Source organism: Apostichopus japonicus, chromosome 5 (genome assembly GCF_037975245.1).
Source record: "Apostichopus japonicus isolate 1M-3 chromosome 5, ASM3797524v1, whole genome shotgun sequence".
Lineage (NCBI taxonomy): Eukaryota > Metazoa > Echinodermata > Holothuroidea > Aspidochirotida > Stichopodidae > Apostichopus > Apostichopus japonicus.
The window spans coordinates 5,062,547-5,076,052 of NC_092565.1; the positions used below are offsets into that span (position 1 = coordinate 5,062,547).

Here is a 13,506-nt window from a genome sequence, read left to right on the forward strand (position 1 = left end):
AAAAATATAGCAACAAATGAAAATCACAATATTTAACAACTCAAAATGTATCAACTTCAAATATACATAACTCAAAAACCTGCAAGCAATTTTTAATAATTGGTAAGATCATTTCCCTCTCTTGCAGGTTTTAAAAAAAGTCCATCTGTTCTATTATTTTATTTTAAATCAATGGCAAAATTGATTAAAGAAAAAAGAGGAAAAACTTACTTGTTTTCTTTCTTCATCTTACGATAGATGTCAAACTGGTAGTCCCCTTTTCCGATGAAGAGCGTTTCATCGTTAGCCACGTCGCAGAAGACGGTACAACCATCTGCGTGAAAAGATGAATATAAGAAAATGAAATAAAAAATGTGACTTTAGATGCATGAGAGAGCACAATATGGATCTTGTGAACCACAGGGAAATTCTGTACCCGATACCTTGGGCCACAACACTTAAAGATGTACATACTCCTATGAAATAGGAATATAAAATTATCTGTTCAACAGAAGGTTATGCATATGCATAGTTCAATTGTCCATATGTTATGCTACAATACTCTATCACAACTAGGGCCTCAGCCTCTATAACCCCAAAAAAAAAACTCCAATGTGGGCGATAGGCTAACTCTCTATTTCATGTATTTTTCTTGTCATAAAGGTTTCTGCAGGCTGCTTTCATAGGATTTTCTCAACCTTCCCGTAGGCCACAAGAATTTGCCCATCGGCCGTGAGGCCTGCCGCACATTGCCCACCTGTGCGTCGATATACTGGGCACACCAACCTTCCCATTTTGTACCCGTCGTATAGTTTGACCATTTTGTCACATGATTTGCGAAGGCTTGCTAAAACATGAAATTGAAAACTTTGAATTTTTATGCTTTGAGAAGGAAAAGATCTTTCCCTACCTTTAGATAACCTGGACAAAGTGAAGTCAATGATGCTGGCCTCCACCCTGAACGAGCTAACGTCAAATACATCTCCTTCGACTTTAAACGACACTTTGGAGCGTTTCGATTTACGCACGAGTACGTTCCCCCAGTGCAGGTCTCGATGTTCGAAGCAGTATTGACATTCTGCGGATGCGAGGGCGCCGGCCACTTGTCTCAGTATACTGACCGCTTCTCTGATGTTGGCAAACTGTTGGAGAAAGAAACAAAAATCAGTTCCAGAAAGAAGATGCCAAATTACTAGATCAACCATTTTGAAAAAAAAATAAGAAGCTTGGCAGTTATCACCTCAGTCACAAATAGCAGACAAACATTCAATTGTCTTTATTTTTCCTTTGTTCTTTTTTAACATGGTTTGTTTATTTTTTGGTTCAGGTGCCTAAATAGGTCTCACTTGACCATCTCCAGTCATCATGTCTACATATTGTTGTGTGATATTGTGGGGCAGCCTCACAGATTGTAGTATTTCAAAATAAAGAAAATGACAGTTTTTTTCTAAAAAGTCTCTACATGAACATCAAAGAGTATTGACAAGAAATGAATAAAACCTCAACATTTTACTTCTCTGCTCATAAAGACAAATGGATAAGTTATGTAAATATTCGCCTTCACCTCAAAATCCTCCAGGTCCGTACCACCGTTTGCAAACTCAAAGAGGATGAACAGCTGATTCTCATCAAACAAATCTGCAAAATTGAAAAGGTGACAAAAGAACAAGCAATGAAGAAATTAACTCAAATAGTGGGTTCCTTACAATTATTGCTTAAAATGCCCAATTGACATATCACTTTGAGGTGGGGTTGGGTTGAAAGAGGGTATTCAGAGCATGAAGTGGGGTTCAGGGGATCATTCTCATCTGGTCTACCATTGTCTTTAATAAAGTATAGTATTGTGTCATCCTCATCTGGTCTACCATTGTCTTTAAGAGTTTAGAGTATTGTGTCATCTTCATCTGGTCTACCATTGTCTTTAAGAGTTTAGAATATTGTGTCATCCTCATCTGGTCTACCATTGTCTTTCATAGAATAGAGTATTGTGTTATCCTTACCTGGTCTATCATTTTCTGAACCTTTCTTTTCATGATATGCATCCCACTGTTGGAGCAGAAACTCTGGATATTTTCCTTGGATACAGGCTACTCTATTGACTTGTATAAAGTTTGTGGTCTGATTCACACAGTTCGTATGCATGGAGCTGAGTTCTCTGTCGGTTAAAAGATCCGAGAGATTCCTGTATTTACTGATAGGCCACTCATACATGCGTTTGAACAGGTTGTCGCAACTTGCCTGTTAGTGCCATCAAAATGTTATGCAAATGAAACGCTTATTTCCTTTTCAAATGTGCCTAAACAAAGCCCTCGGACAAAAACCTTTTAATCGTAAGAATCTTAGGCTTCTCTGGGAATAAATCCTAATTTGTATATTAAAAATAGATTCTACATTAGATCTGCCATCATGACTCTTCTAGATAGACTCATAAACTTGCCGGCAGTATTAAAAGGAGTTTGTTTGTAACATATCTTTGATATTGTTATGTGGCTTCTTTATTGTGCTGCATAAAATTCAAATGAGGATCTTTAAATTATGCAAATTTGATACTGGGCAATCCAGTTTTAATTAAAAAGAAGCTAATGTTATACAAAAGAATGACATGAAATATAAATTAAAGAAAGAAATTACTCAAAAGAAAAGCAGGAAAAGAAAAAGAAGATGAAAGAAGGAGACAAAGGCAAAGAAATAATAAAATGATGAAATAATAAATGAAGAAGAGTTTACTTTGAGATCACAATCTCCGGAAGAATCTCTTCAAATGTCTTCTGTGGTTCCCCGTTGACTTGGAAGTCCCCTTCCACTGGTATAATCTGATAACAATAGAACAAAGTACCCAATTCTGAATGTTGCTGAAAGGCCACACAGCCACTTAATATGCAAAAACTTGAATAAATTTAGGCAATGCAAAGAATGATCAAGACAAACTGGTTAACACTCCCAGCATATTATTGCACAATAAATATTATCGACTGTACTGTACAAAGGATGACTTAAGTCAAGAAAAGGTTTTAGGGTCCTTGATGGGGGACTTGAGTGTCCCTCCTGATCCTTTCTTCTACTAAACTAAACTAAATCCATGGCCTGCTGGTCGCACTTATTATCCCATTCTCTCCTACAGTGGAATGACTTACAAAACCAGATATTTGTGAGCTAGACGGGTAATCCACTGAACTACTTTACCTTCAAAGCAATAGATTCTCTCTTTTCATTGGTCGTGAGGAAAACCTCTCCGTAGGCGCCCTCGCCAACCTTGACGCATTTCGACATCTCTCGCTCCGACAAGATCTCGCTAAATGGCAGCGGTTCTGTCTGCTGGCAATGACCGAGAACTTTACTTCTTGCGGTAATTACATGACCGCTCTTCCTGTCCCTTGAGGGTGTAAGAGAATCCTTTAGCCCGTTTGGGAAATGAAAAGGTAGAAAAATATGAAAATATCAGTCAACGTTTTGTTTTAGGCGATGATGACGATTGTAATAAAAGTATGGTACACAAACTAGACCATCTTGTAGTATTTTGAAAAAATGCTAAAATTTAAAATGGCCCATCAGACCCTTTCCTTGGACATATGTACTAATATGAACCAATCGTAAACGCTCTGGACTAACATTACCACTGGTCAATAGTTTTACCGACTTAAAACTCACTTGTGATTTCTGCAGACCATTGAAAGATCCAACAAAAAAACAAAACAGAGAAAAATATAAAAAATAAAAATTGTTCTTACCCTGAAGCTCCTGTTGCCTTCTTCCATTAATCTGCTAGTTTGTTTGTTCTTTGGTGGGGTGTGTAACTGTGACAGAGGTAATTTCTCAAGTATGATATTGCAAGGTGATATCTTCACCTTCAATTCCCTCTCCTCTCTCCTGTCTCTTTCAACTGGTCCACTTTTGGTCACCTTTTCTCCTCGTTTACCTCTGCTCGATCTCTCGGAATTCGGATCGGTCTCGGGAGATTCAATTCCCTTGTTCGTCTCAGTATCTATTGAGACATCACTATCTGCCTCACTGTCTGACACAACTGTATACGTGGCAATTATCCTGTCGCGTTTCGAGCCTCTTTTGGAATCTGTGACTAGTGACTGTTCTCCCATTAGAGCTACAGCGGGATCTGTCCGTGTACTAGATCTGAGACTCCTCTGTGAACGTACAGAGTTTTGGGAGAGTCCGTCTCTGCTTGTCGCAAACTCTCCGTGGCAAGTCTCAAAAGGTGACAGATCAGAATCGTCCTCGATGTTCAGACGGTCCACATTTCTGGATATGTCTTCTTCGAAGACGCTATCTCGTAACGCTCCACTGTCGATCGGAATGCCGTCTACGATGGACGGCGAAGTAGTAGTGTCAAACAAAACGGCAGAGAAGTCTTTGCTGCCGTAGGCAGAGTGATAGACAGACACCGGGGTACTAGTATCTTTACCTTGGGGTCCGTTCAATATCTGTCGCCCTCTTTTACCCTCCTCTTTATATTTTGAGCGTTTGTCCCTAACACTCTTTGCTCGTTTCGCCTCGGGTGTACCTGTTTTAATTTCTTCGTCGCACGACTCTTCCAGAGATCCGACTGCCTCCGATATATTAAACAGGTCACATGACCGATCACCCAATGAGGTTGTACTTCTGGTGCTGACACTTGATGGTTGCCACGACGATGAGGTGGTGCTGGAGGAAGACGAAGAGGAGGAAGACTTCTTTCCGAGTTCGCACAAGGCTCCATTGTCCTGTCTCAGCCGACGTGAGCCTCGACTAAGTTTGGATAACCTGCGTTTCGTCCCGCTCGGTTGAGAAGAACCACTTTGATTGGAGGAGGACGAACTCTTGTTTCGCCTATGAGTAATGTTTGCCTCATCGATCTGTGAAAAGGTAACAAAACAATGCCACTTCTCTTCTAGAAAAATTTTGCGATTTTTTTTTTTTAATTATTAAAATTTCACTAAAAAATTTAAAATGAAACAAATGTCATTAAAAAGAACAAACAATAGAGAAATATTGCAATAAAAGAAGTGAATAAAAGAAATGATGCTGCATAAAGTTTCTAATATTTTGTCAAAACATATGACCTGCTACACCTGCTGTCTGTGACTGGCAACATTCACTGAATTTTGGTCTTGCAACTTTTTTTTTTTGGAATTTTAAATTTTTTATGGATAGTTTTTGAGCAATAAAAAAAGTAAAAGATGACAACCCTGTTCGAGTCACTAATTCACTGTTGCAATGTTAGTGACTCAGGTGATGAGTTGTTATTGTATATAAATGGTATGGTACTAGGAGAAGCAATATTGGCTTACACGGATAGTAATCGACTGAAACTTGGATTGGCAAAATCAATGGTGGGAGACAGGGTAATTGTTTTTTTTTTCATTTTAGGTTAGGAAAACTTTCCCAATAGTAAATAATTCTTGATTGCTAGGAGGAGAATCATGCTGTATGGTCCATACAGAACTATCCAATCTGCAATTCTGAGCACCATCTTCACTAATATTTTTAAAAACCTTTAGGGAGGATGTCTTCCATTGACGAACTTGCAGGCTGATTGTTGCATACGTGACATTTCTTTTACCTCTGTGACAGAATTCCGAGGTTCCCATATGTTTCTGCTTTGATGTGATTTTCGAAGCGGTGCTTTTGCCGGAATGAAATTTTCTTTGTCGTCATCAGTTTCATCAGATTGACTGAAAAAGGCTGCAAACGTCTTCGGCTTTGCCCTTCTTCTCTTTCCTTGCTTTGTGGCAACTTTGTCGTTGACTCCGATGCCAGCATTCCTTTTAAGAAAGTTTTTATGGGTGGATATTAGTGAGCTTAAATTACAAGTTCCTATTTCACGGTTGGTCTGGTGATATATCAGATTGACTGGGATCTATCAGGATAAGCAGATCCATTTTGAAATCTGTGAACCTCCTTCAATTAAATTTCGGAATTTAATCCCATCATCTGTATGATTGTAATTCCACATCAGCTGAACAGACAGTAACTTCCCATGGAATGAAACAGCCATACAGATCATATTAAGAAGAATTAATTTGTTGTAAAAAGTCTGCAAATTACTGACCTCCTTTTCTCAATCGAAGGTTCTGGCGGTGACACAGCAAACGTAGGTTCCGGCTCTACCTCGGGTGAACTGAAGACATTTCCATCGACCACGTCAGGTGATAACCATGAGTGTGATTTCACAACACCGGTCCTGTGCTTTCCGTAGGTCTTTACAAAGGGCATAGTAATGAAGAATAACTCAAGAACTCTAATATCCCTATTTTGATGAACCCTTCATATGCCCCCAGGATCAGACCTATGAACAAAAGAGAAAAATGAATCAACCTGCTGTATCGTACATTGCTTTCAATGGATAATTGACCATATTGTCTATAGCATTTCATAATATCTTGTATTGAAACTGAGAATTCCCATTTCTCAAACTTGTGTAAAGTAGTTTGTTTGCATAGATCTTTAAGACGATTACCTGGCTGGTACTGAATGACATATTCGGCCTAAGAGTTGTAGACATGTGATCAACTTTTCCAAAACGAACCAGTTTAAGTTACTTTTAAATAATAAAACATTTTATTACACCTCTCATCAACAAAAGTAAACTCTCATGAACCATACTAGGCCTATACTTTACTTTCAGATACCTCCTTGAACTTCTTTGTGAATTGTTGTAATTTTGATTTTCTTAAGAACCATGCAGAACATGTAAATGGAAAATAATGACGATATTATCGAAAAAAGGTGTTAACTGTACCTTCAGATGGACGTTACACAATATTTCTATTGACATTAGACCTAGGCCAAGCTATTCATGTCTCAGATCATTGCTTTTCATACCTAATAATTGTAATAAGCTGTCAATAATATTACTTTTGGAATGCAATAGATCCTCATGTTGTACCTAGGCCTATATCTCTATGCCCCCCCCCCCCAATTTCTCAAAGATATCTACGTAGCTCGCTTTGCCACTCTATGGCACTACTTGAGCATAGGCCTAGGGCTGGATCATGCAAAGTTCATGAGGGTTTGCTCAAACAGTTGCTTCTATTTTCCCCTCTAAATTTCATTTCGATATCATTTTGTTCTTTTGGATGGGGTGTACGAAAACTATGATTCCATAAGAATTTAGGCCTATCTTAGATTACGGTTTTATCATACATTTCATTAGTCATTACATAGCCTAGGTCAAACATAGAATAAGTTAGTCCTTAACTCCTATAGGCCTACTTTGGCTAGCATATACTTCATTATGATTTTAGCCTAGCCTGGTTAAGTAAGTCTATTTAAACCTCTATTTACGACTCTTAGTAATGATAGTCTTGCCGAACCTTAGAAAGGTACGCCCATATAAATTGAAGTTCAATTTCTATGGGTAGGCCTAAGATTAGGCAATTTTGAATTAGGTCCTTATGCGTAACTTAGGCTAGGCCTACAGTACTCAGTAGGATAACGTTAGGTCTTACAAAGTAATATGATACAGTAACTAAGATCGAGGCTAACATCATTCTCCTTCCGAAATCAAAATAATCGTACATTCGCTATGTCACCTGAGAACACTGTTTCACTCGAAATTTTTGGTCAGATGATAGCGATCAATGGCATATTGGTTATCCCACTCAGCATGATATATGAATACATTAGTTCAACACAAATTGTTTACCAAGTGTGTAGGACTAACGATAGTGTATAACCACCATAGAAATGGAGATCTATAATTGCCATCTAACTGTAATTTAGTGCAAAGTGTAAAATTGTATTCAATGGTAGGTTAGCTTTTAAATTTGGTCCCACATATTTGATTGGCCACTAAAAGGTAGAGTAAATATATTTTCATACATTTTTAACAATTACTTGTATAACTTGGGACCAAATTCTATCAAAATACATATTAAAACAATGAATAAACTCTAAGATATGCCGTATTAACCATTACATAGTTTTAATCGAAATTTAAGTTTTCATTATTCGAATTAAAATTTTATTGTCAACAATAATTTAATGGTTCAACCCTATTTAGATGACAAGTAGATGGCGCTATTTGGCTTCTAATTGACAGGATATCAACAGTAATTGTCAACATACGAAGAATTACGCAATGATAATGTAATCTTGAATTTCTGCAGAAACCCAGGTACCTGATTCTTGGGTCGGCCTTACCCGAGAATCCTCATCTGTTTTCCTCGTTACGAAAAACTGCACATGATATCTCAGGTGAGGTAATTGCTTAAAAGTTATAGTTTTCAGATTTGCTATTTAAGCCTAACCTGCTAGGCCTACCTACCTAACCTGCTACAGTATTAACTACTACTAGAACTAGGTAGTATAGAGTAGTACTAGGCCTAGTAGTACTAGGCTAACCAACTTGAAGTTGTAAGTTGCAGGCCCCAACTACTGGTAGTAGTACATACTACAAGGCTAGTAGTAGCACTAGTACTAGTAGCACTGACTAAAGTTAGGCATAGGCCTAAAGTGGCCTAGCGTAAGCCAGTGCAAGTTAACCTTTAAAGTTAAGTCATTCTCAAAAAGCTCGGTGTGTGTGAGTTGCAGGGGTATTCTGCAGTTGCTCCCAGTAAGAAGTGCACAGTATATTGCTCTCTTAGACCTAAGTTACACCTAGTTAGACTGAACCATAGGCATTGAAGACTCGCCCCAAACCACGTAACTAATGTGTATGAGCCTAGGCATAACCTTGGCTATGCCTAATATACTACAGTTATATATGCTAGATCTCATACTTTGGCCTACACTTAATTACATCAGTATGTGCATGGGAAATAATTGAAGAACTAACATTGGCATAGGCCCTATATATGTTGGCTAACTTGTTACCATGGTTAGCATGATTTTAATTCTTAATATTATTAGAGCCTAAGACTAAGAAGGTGAAACAGATTTTGTATCAATTGTTAGTACTAAACCTAATATAACATTAGCAGTATGAGTTCAATGTTCAGCATCATATAATACAAGGACAAATAGAACCACTCATGGTATGAGTTACATAATTTTGCCTTAACTTGTTCCTATGCTAGTGTTATTTATATATTTTTTTAGTACAAATTGTTAATGATGAGTACAAAACAAGTAACTATGCAACAATTCAAGTAAGTGGACAGACTCATTACCAATACCAGTCTATTCCAGCTTATCCAAGACAAGAAAAATCCAGGCTAACAAACCTGTGTCCACAGACAATAAGTGCTATTCTCTATGTGGACTCAACAAAGACAGCCCTTACCTATAGCCTTCATATGAGTATACCAGTCCAAGTGATAAGCCTCGCTGTGTAGGCCTACATGCGTGCTAGTTTAAATAATGGATACTTAGTTGCTTATAGCCAATTTCTGGTGTATGGTTAGCAGTCAGAAATAGCCTTACCACTTCAACCTAAGCTATGATGGTGTAAAAGTTAATCTGCTGTACCATTAATTGATATGTACATTAGGTCTGTTGTCTGTGCCTCATCGTATCTCATTTTGATTATGTTTTAAATCGTGATTGTTTCAGTGATGCCAAAAACTAAAGGGATCCAGACGCTGTACAACAGCTGTATACATAATATCGCCAACAACATCAATTACTGGACAGAACACTATGAGAAACATGTATTGAAGAGAAGTCCACAGGAGAGGAGGAAGATTCTATTTTTTCTGGGACCATTTGATGAATTAAGTAAGAATCCAGCCTTTAACAGTGTATAAATGTTTCATATGTTGATAGAATCCTTGCTTTGATAATTACTATGTTGCTGAAGTGATTATTAATGTTATGTCATAAAAAAAATGTTTGTAATGTTTTATAAATTGCTCTGACTCTTAAAGTAAGTTAATGTTGTGAATCTGATCATGAAAAGAGGAAAGAAATTGAAAAGTTTTTTTGATTGATATTTATCCTACATATCAGTTTTGCGTTTCAAAAATACCAAACCAACTGCATCATGTCTGTAGAGGAGATGTGTTCCGAGTATCAAGTCACCTGTACTGTACAGTATAGCATTGGTTGTATAGCATAGTGTACAGTAGGTTATTAATAAGTAGAATGGTATAGTATCATCTGTCGTCAAAATGTCTTTCACACAGGAGTAAGATCTTATTCCAATTGTTTCACATTTTAAAGGACAAATCAAGCACAAAATTATAAAAGGAAAGTTAAACTCTTGAAGTGAAGACATAATTTACTATCTGATCCTGCGGTATGAAGTCGTTGAAGATAGAAGAGGCAACAATATATCACTTCAGACAACCGTATATATAGAGTCTAGGAGCGAGATATTGAGATAGTGTTTTCACTCTAGACAACAAATAAGGAATATTTTGTCCTTTCTCACAAGTGTCACATCATTGTTTGTACTGAAATGTCCCTTTTAGTAAGAATGAGACTCTCATTGTAAAACATGTAATGGCCAGAACATTTTACTTGTCAAAACTATGGCCTCAAAATCGTGCAGTATAACTGTGCTTAAAATTGTTGTCCTGAAGTGTCTGACCAATCAAATTATTCCCATGCATTGAAGGGTGGGGGGAGGGGGAGGGGGCCGGGTTAAATTAACAATAACATGACTCAGTGAGGACAGTGATCTGTTGATGGCAGTAATATGCTTGTTCACATTTGATTGGCCATTATTTGACCTCGTTACATATATTTTGGGAACACCAATGACATTAAAACCAGCGTTCTGCAACATTTTTAGGCCGGGACTCAGCCAAAATGTTTGTCTTTCGGCCGTGATCCATTAATCAGATCTTCCTCCTGTAAATTTAGCATTTACAATGCCACCGGGCCAGAGATGCCAGTGCAACCCTGAGGTCAGCACACAGGACCACCAACCCATCAAATATCCTCTGCGGCCTGTAGTTTGTGGACCATTGCTTTAAATTATTCAGAATGATTTGACCGTTTGTCCTCGTGCCATTGCCATTCGCATCACTGACTCTGTTCTCTGCACTTTCTGTACAACCTTTTCGATGTTCACAAATTGCAGATTCACTCATAGTCAATGAACTGATAGAGTTACTTGTATTCAAGAAGAGGTTAACCTTCCCAGCCCTGCAACTGATAATCAACAGTGGATCCATCACCAAGCTGAACCTGGAAGGAGCCGCAAAGTTGGTCAATGATGCAATTGTGTCGTCCGTTGCCAAGCAATGCTCTGTAAGTGTAAACAATGTGGAAAACACAGTGACTTATTTGAAAGAAATTTGTCCAATTTTTTTTTTCCCTTCAAATTTTTGCAACTGTCTTTATTGATATGCACTTTTTTACCTTACAAATTCATAATAAGTTTCGATGTATGTGATACATTACATCGATTTGCTTGTTATTTCTCTTTCCAAAATTCTCTTTCCATTGTAGAATTTGAAGTTTCTGAACCTGAGTCGATGCAAGAGAATATCAGCCACTGCTCTTACTAATCTTTCGAGCAAATTGCCACTCGCCTTGTCGCTAAACTTCTCTTGGACTGCCATCAACACTAGTGCCTTGTGCAATATCATCAGGAATTGCAAAAAATTGTTAGAATTAGTACTAAAAGACTGTAAGATCAGCGATGAAACTTTACACGAGATTAATACGAAGGCTATAAACGGCGACTTTTTGAAAATGAAGGTGATAGATTTATCGGATAACGACGGCATCACAGAGATCGGATTAGGAAATTTACTCGCTTGCATGCCACATCTCGAAGATGTGAGACATCATCTTCTCTTTGAGGCAATATCCGAGCAGGAGTGGATTCGGTCATCTTCGAATAATAATTATTACTTACTCAGAACCCTGTCCTGTTTAGATGCAGACATGTTAGGCGACGGTGATATGGAAACCATCACAGAAAGGTGTCCGAATTTGTACCGACTTGAGGTGAGATTGACGGTTCATCTGTCCTCCGTTGGACTTCACAGATTGTCCAGTCTGGAAGCGCTCGGCGAACTCGTACTGGATGGGAATGACCATGCAGGAGACTTTGCCTCGTACAGGTCAAAGGTCAGAACTCCTTTGGAAGCATGCGGACAAGGTTTAGTTACCTTGATCGTAGAGAACATGAAAGAATTAGACCTTCTGGAAGTTCTGAGTTTCTGTCCAAAACTTAAGAACCTAACAGTGCTTCAGCACGGTCAGCCGGGGAATTTCTGCAACGGGGCTACCACTCCAAAATGCGTAAATCTTTCCAGGCTTTGCATATGGAGCAGACTGCGGGACAATTCATTGACGGCCAAGGCTCTCGAGAGCATCCTTTCGTCAGCGGTGGGACTTGAGAATATTGAGCTCTTTCAAGTCGATAATTTGACCGATTCCGTCCTGGAGAAGGTCTTGGCGGTTCACTCCATGGAGAAGCTATCATGGCTTCACCTGCAAGAATGTAATCACATCAAAGGTGAGGCTTTGTCTTCTCTGGTCCTGGACGACAACAACTTGCTTCAAAAAGTAACCTTAATGAACAATTGGCTGGTAAATCGAGCAGATTATGAGGTTTGGAAACGGACAGCCGCAGACTCAAATCTTGATGTGCAGATAGAGTGGCAATAGTGCAGTGGTGGTACTGTTTAAGGACAGAACACGATACAGGGATATAGGTGGGGTGGGGGGAAGGGGGAGGTTTTTTCTGTGGTGCTTGATGGCAACTCGCTACAAAAAAACATACCTTAATGAACAATGTTATGAGATCTGGAAGGAAACATTAGACTTTTCAAACATATGTATGAGGTGCATTGGACATTTCTTCGCCAAAAAATTTCATACTTTTTATTCGTTCCTTGCAAGGAAAACAAGACAAAATTACCAAAACCCAACACAAAAGACTTCTTCAATGTTGGCGTGATTAATCAAAGATTATTGTTGCATGATAATTAACCACCGGTGTGTTCGTCTACGAAGTGTATTGTTTTAGTTTCTTACAGTAGGGTATGGTACTGTATTATGAGATTTCCCAATGGAGTGTGCTTTCCAAATTATGATGCTTCAATTATTTCTTGAGAAAGTTGAAAAGTTACATATGATAGAGATGTTTGCACTGCATGACTCGTCATCGTGTTATGAAGTGGTTTATAAATTCTACTTTTTAAGAGATATTTATATCCTTTTCTTAAATGTACTTCAGATATATAATAGACAGCTACTAGATGCTCTAATTCAAGTTTAAAACTTGACATCACAGATCTACTGGTGCTTGGAAATTTCAATTGACATGATTCTTGCCTATTTGTCTCTGAAAGAGATGGTATCTGCAAATATTTTTGATTTTTTTTTCCACATTACATTTTGACATAATATCACCCAGATTCAAATCTCCAAGATGGAATAAGAATTTTTTCCTTACCTGCTTAGTACGGTACCTCTATCACGTGAGATAAATATTATGGTTGGAGTTGCTTCTCCTTTAAACATATAATCATTGCATTGCATGATAAAGAGAGAGGGGAGGGGAGGGGGAAAAAAAGCCATAACACTTTAAGAAATTCAGTTTCATACCTATCATATTAGCACTAGGTCTGCATGCTTTGTAGAAACTCTGTGGTATGTTGATGGAATTGATTGTTATTTCTTGGTTTGTTT

The 13,506-nt window shown here is 38.1% G+C and overlaps 2 protein-coding genes across 5 annotated transcripts in view; one reads left to right on the top strand and one right to left on the bottom strand.

The window, feature by feature from the left end:
- Positions 1 to 7,716, bottom strand: part of LOC139967390 (uncharacterized) — an 11,630-nt gene extending 3,914 nt beyond the window's left edge. For 2 of the 3 annotated variants that reach the window (XR_011792981.1, XM_071971122.1), the window contains exons 1-10: positions 7,506 to 7,715; positions 6,023 to 6,259; positions 5,534 to 5,735; positions 3,708 to 4,826; positions 3,163 to 3,372; positions 2,707 to 2,792; positions 1,980 to 2,134; positions 1,544 to 1,617; positions 890 to 1,121; positions 211 to 313 (exon numbers count right to left, since the gene is read on the bottom strand). Coding sequence is in view for 2 of the 3 variants with exons in the window: in XM_071971122.1 (XP_071827223.1) it covers positions 211 to 313; positions 890 to 1,121; positions 1,544 to 1,617; positions 1,980 to 2,134; positions 2,707 to 2,792; positions 3,163 to 3,372; positions 3,708 to 4,826; positions 5,534 to 5,735; positions 6,023 to 6,186 (2,345 nt within the window). In the remaining variant the exon portion in view is untranslated. Of the gene's footprint in view, positions 1 to 210; positions 314 to 889; positions 1,122 to 1,543; positions 1,618 to 1,979; positions 2,135 to 2,706; positions 2,793 to 3,162; positions 3,373 to 3,707; positions 4,827 to 5,533; positions 5,736 to 6,022; positions 6,260 to 7,491 lie in introns of all 3 variants that reach the window. The other variant, XM_071971123.1, reaches the window with a different exon arrangement.
- Positions 7,717 to 7,996: 280 nt separating this feature from the next.
- LOC139967395 (uncharacterized) lies at positions 7,997 to 13,378 on the top strand. Of its 2 annotated transcripts, none has more exons than XM_071971135.1 (4): positions 7,997 to 8,174; positions 9,466 to 9,630; positions 10,940 to 11,109; positions 11,311 to 13,378. In XM_071971135.1, exons 2-4 carry the CDS (start codon positions 9,468 to 9,470, stop codon positions 12,478 to 12,480), a joined length of 1,503 nt encoding a protein of 500 aa, XP_071827236.1. In that variant the 5' UTR covers positions 7,997 to 8,174; positions 9,466 to 9,467; the 3' UTR covers positions 12,481 to 13,378. The 2 variants fall into 2 exon arrangements, with proteins under 2 accessions (XP_071827236.1, XP_071827235.1); XM_071971134.1 differs by having other exon boundaries at positions 7,998 to 8,169.
- Positions 13,379 to 13,506: the final 128 nt, after the last annotated feature.

Bases quoted from the DNA above. Each gene is read 5' to 3' on its own strand.
- LOC139967395 (XM_071971135.1), top strand. From the start codon at position 9,468: ATGCCAAAAACTAAAGGGATCCAGACGCTGTACAACAGCTGTATACAT. The intron at 9,631-10,939 runs GTAAGAATCCAG...CACAAATTGCAG, and splicing joins GGGACCATTTGATGAATTAA to ATTCACTCATAGTCAATGAA. The intron at 11,110-11,310 runs GTAAGTGTAAAC...TTTCCATTGTAG, and splicing joins CCGTTGCCAAGCAATGCTCT to AATTTGAAGTTTCTGAACCT.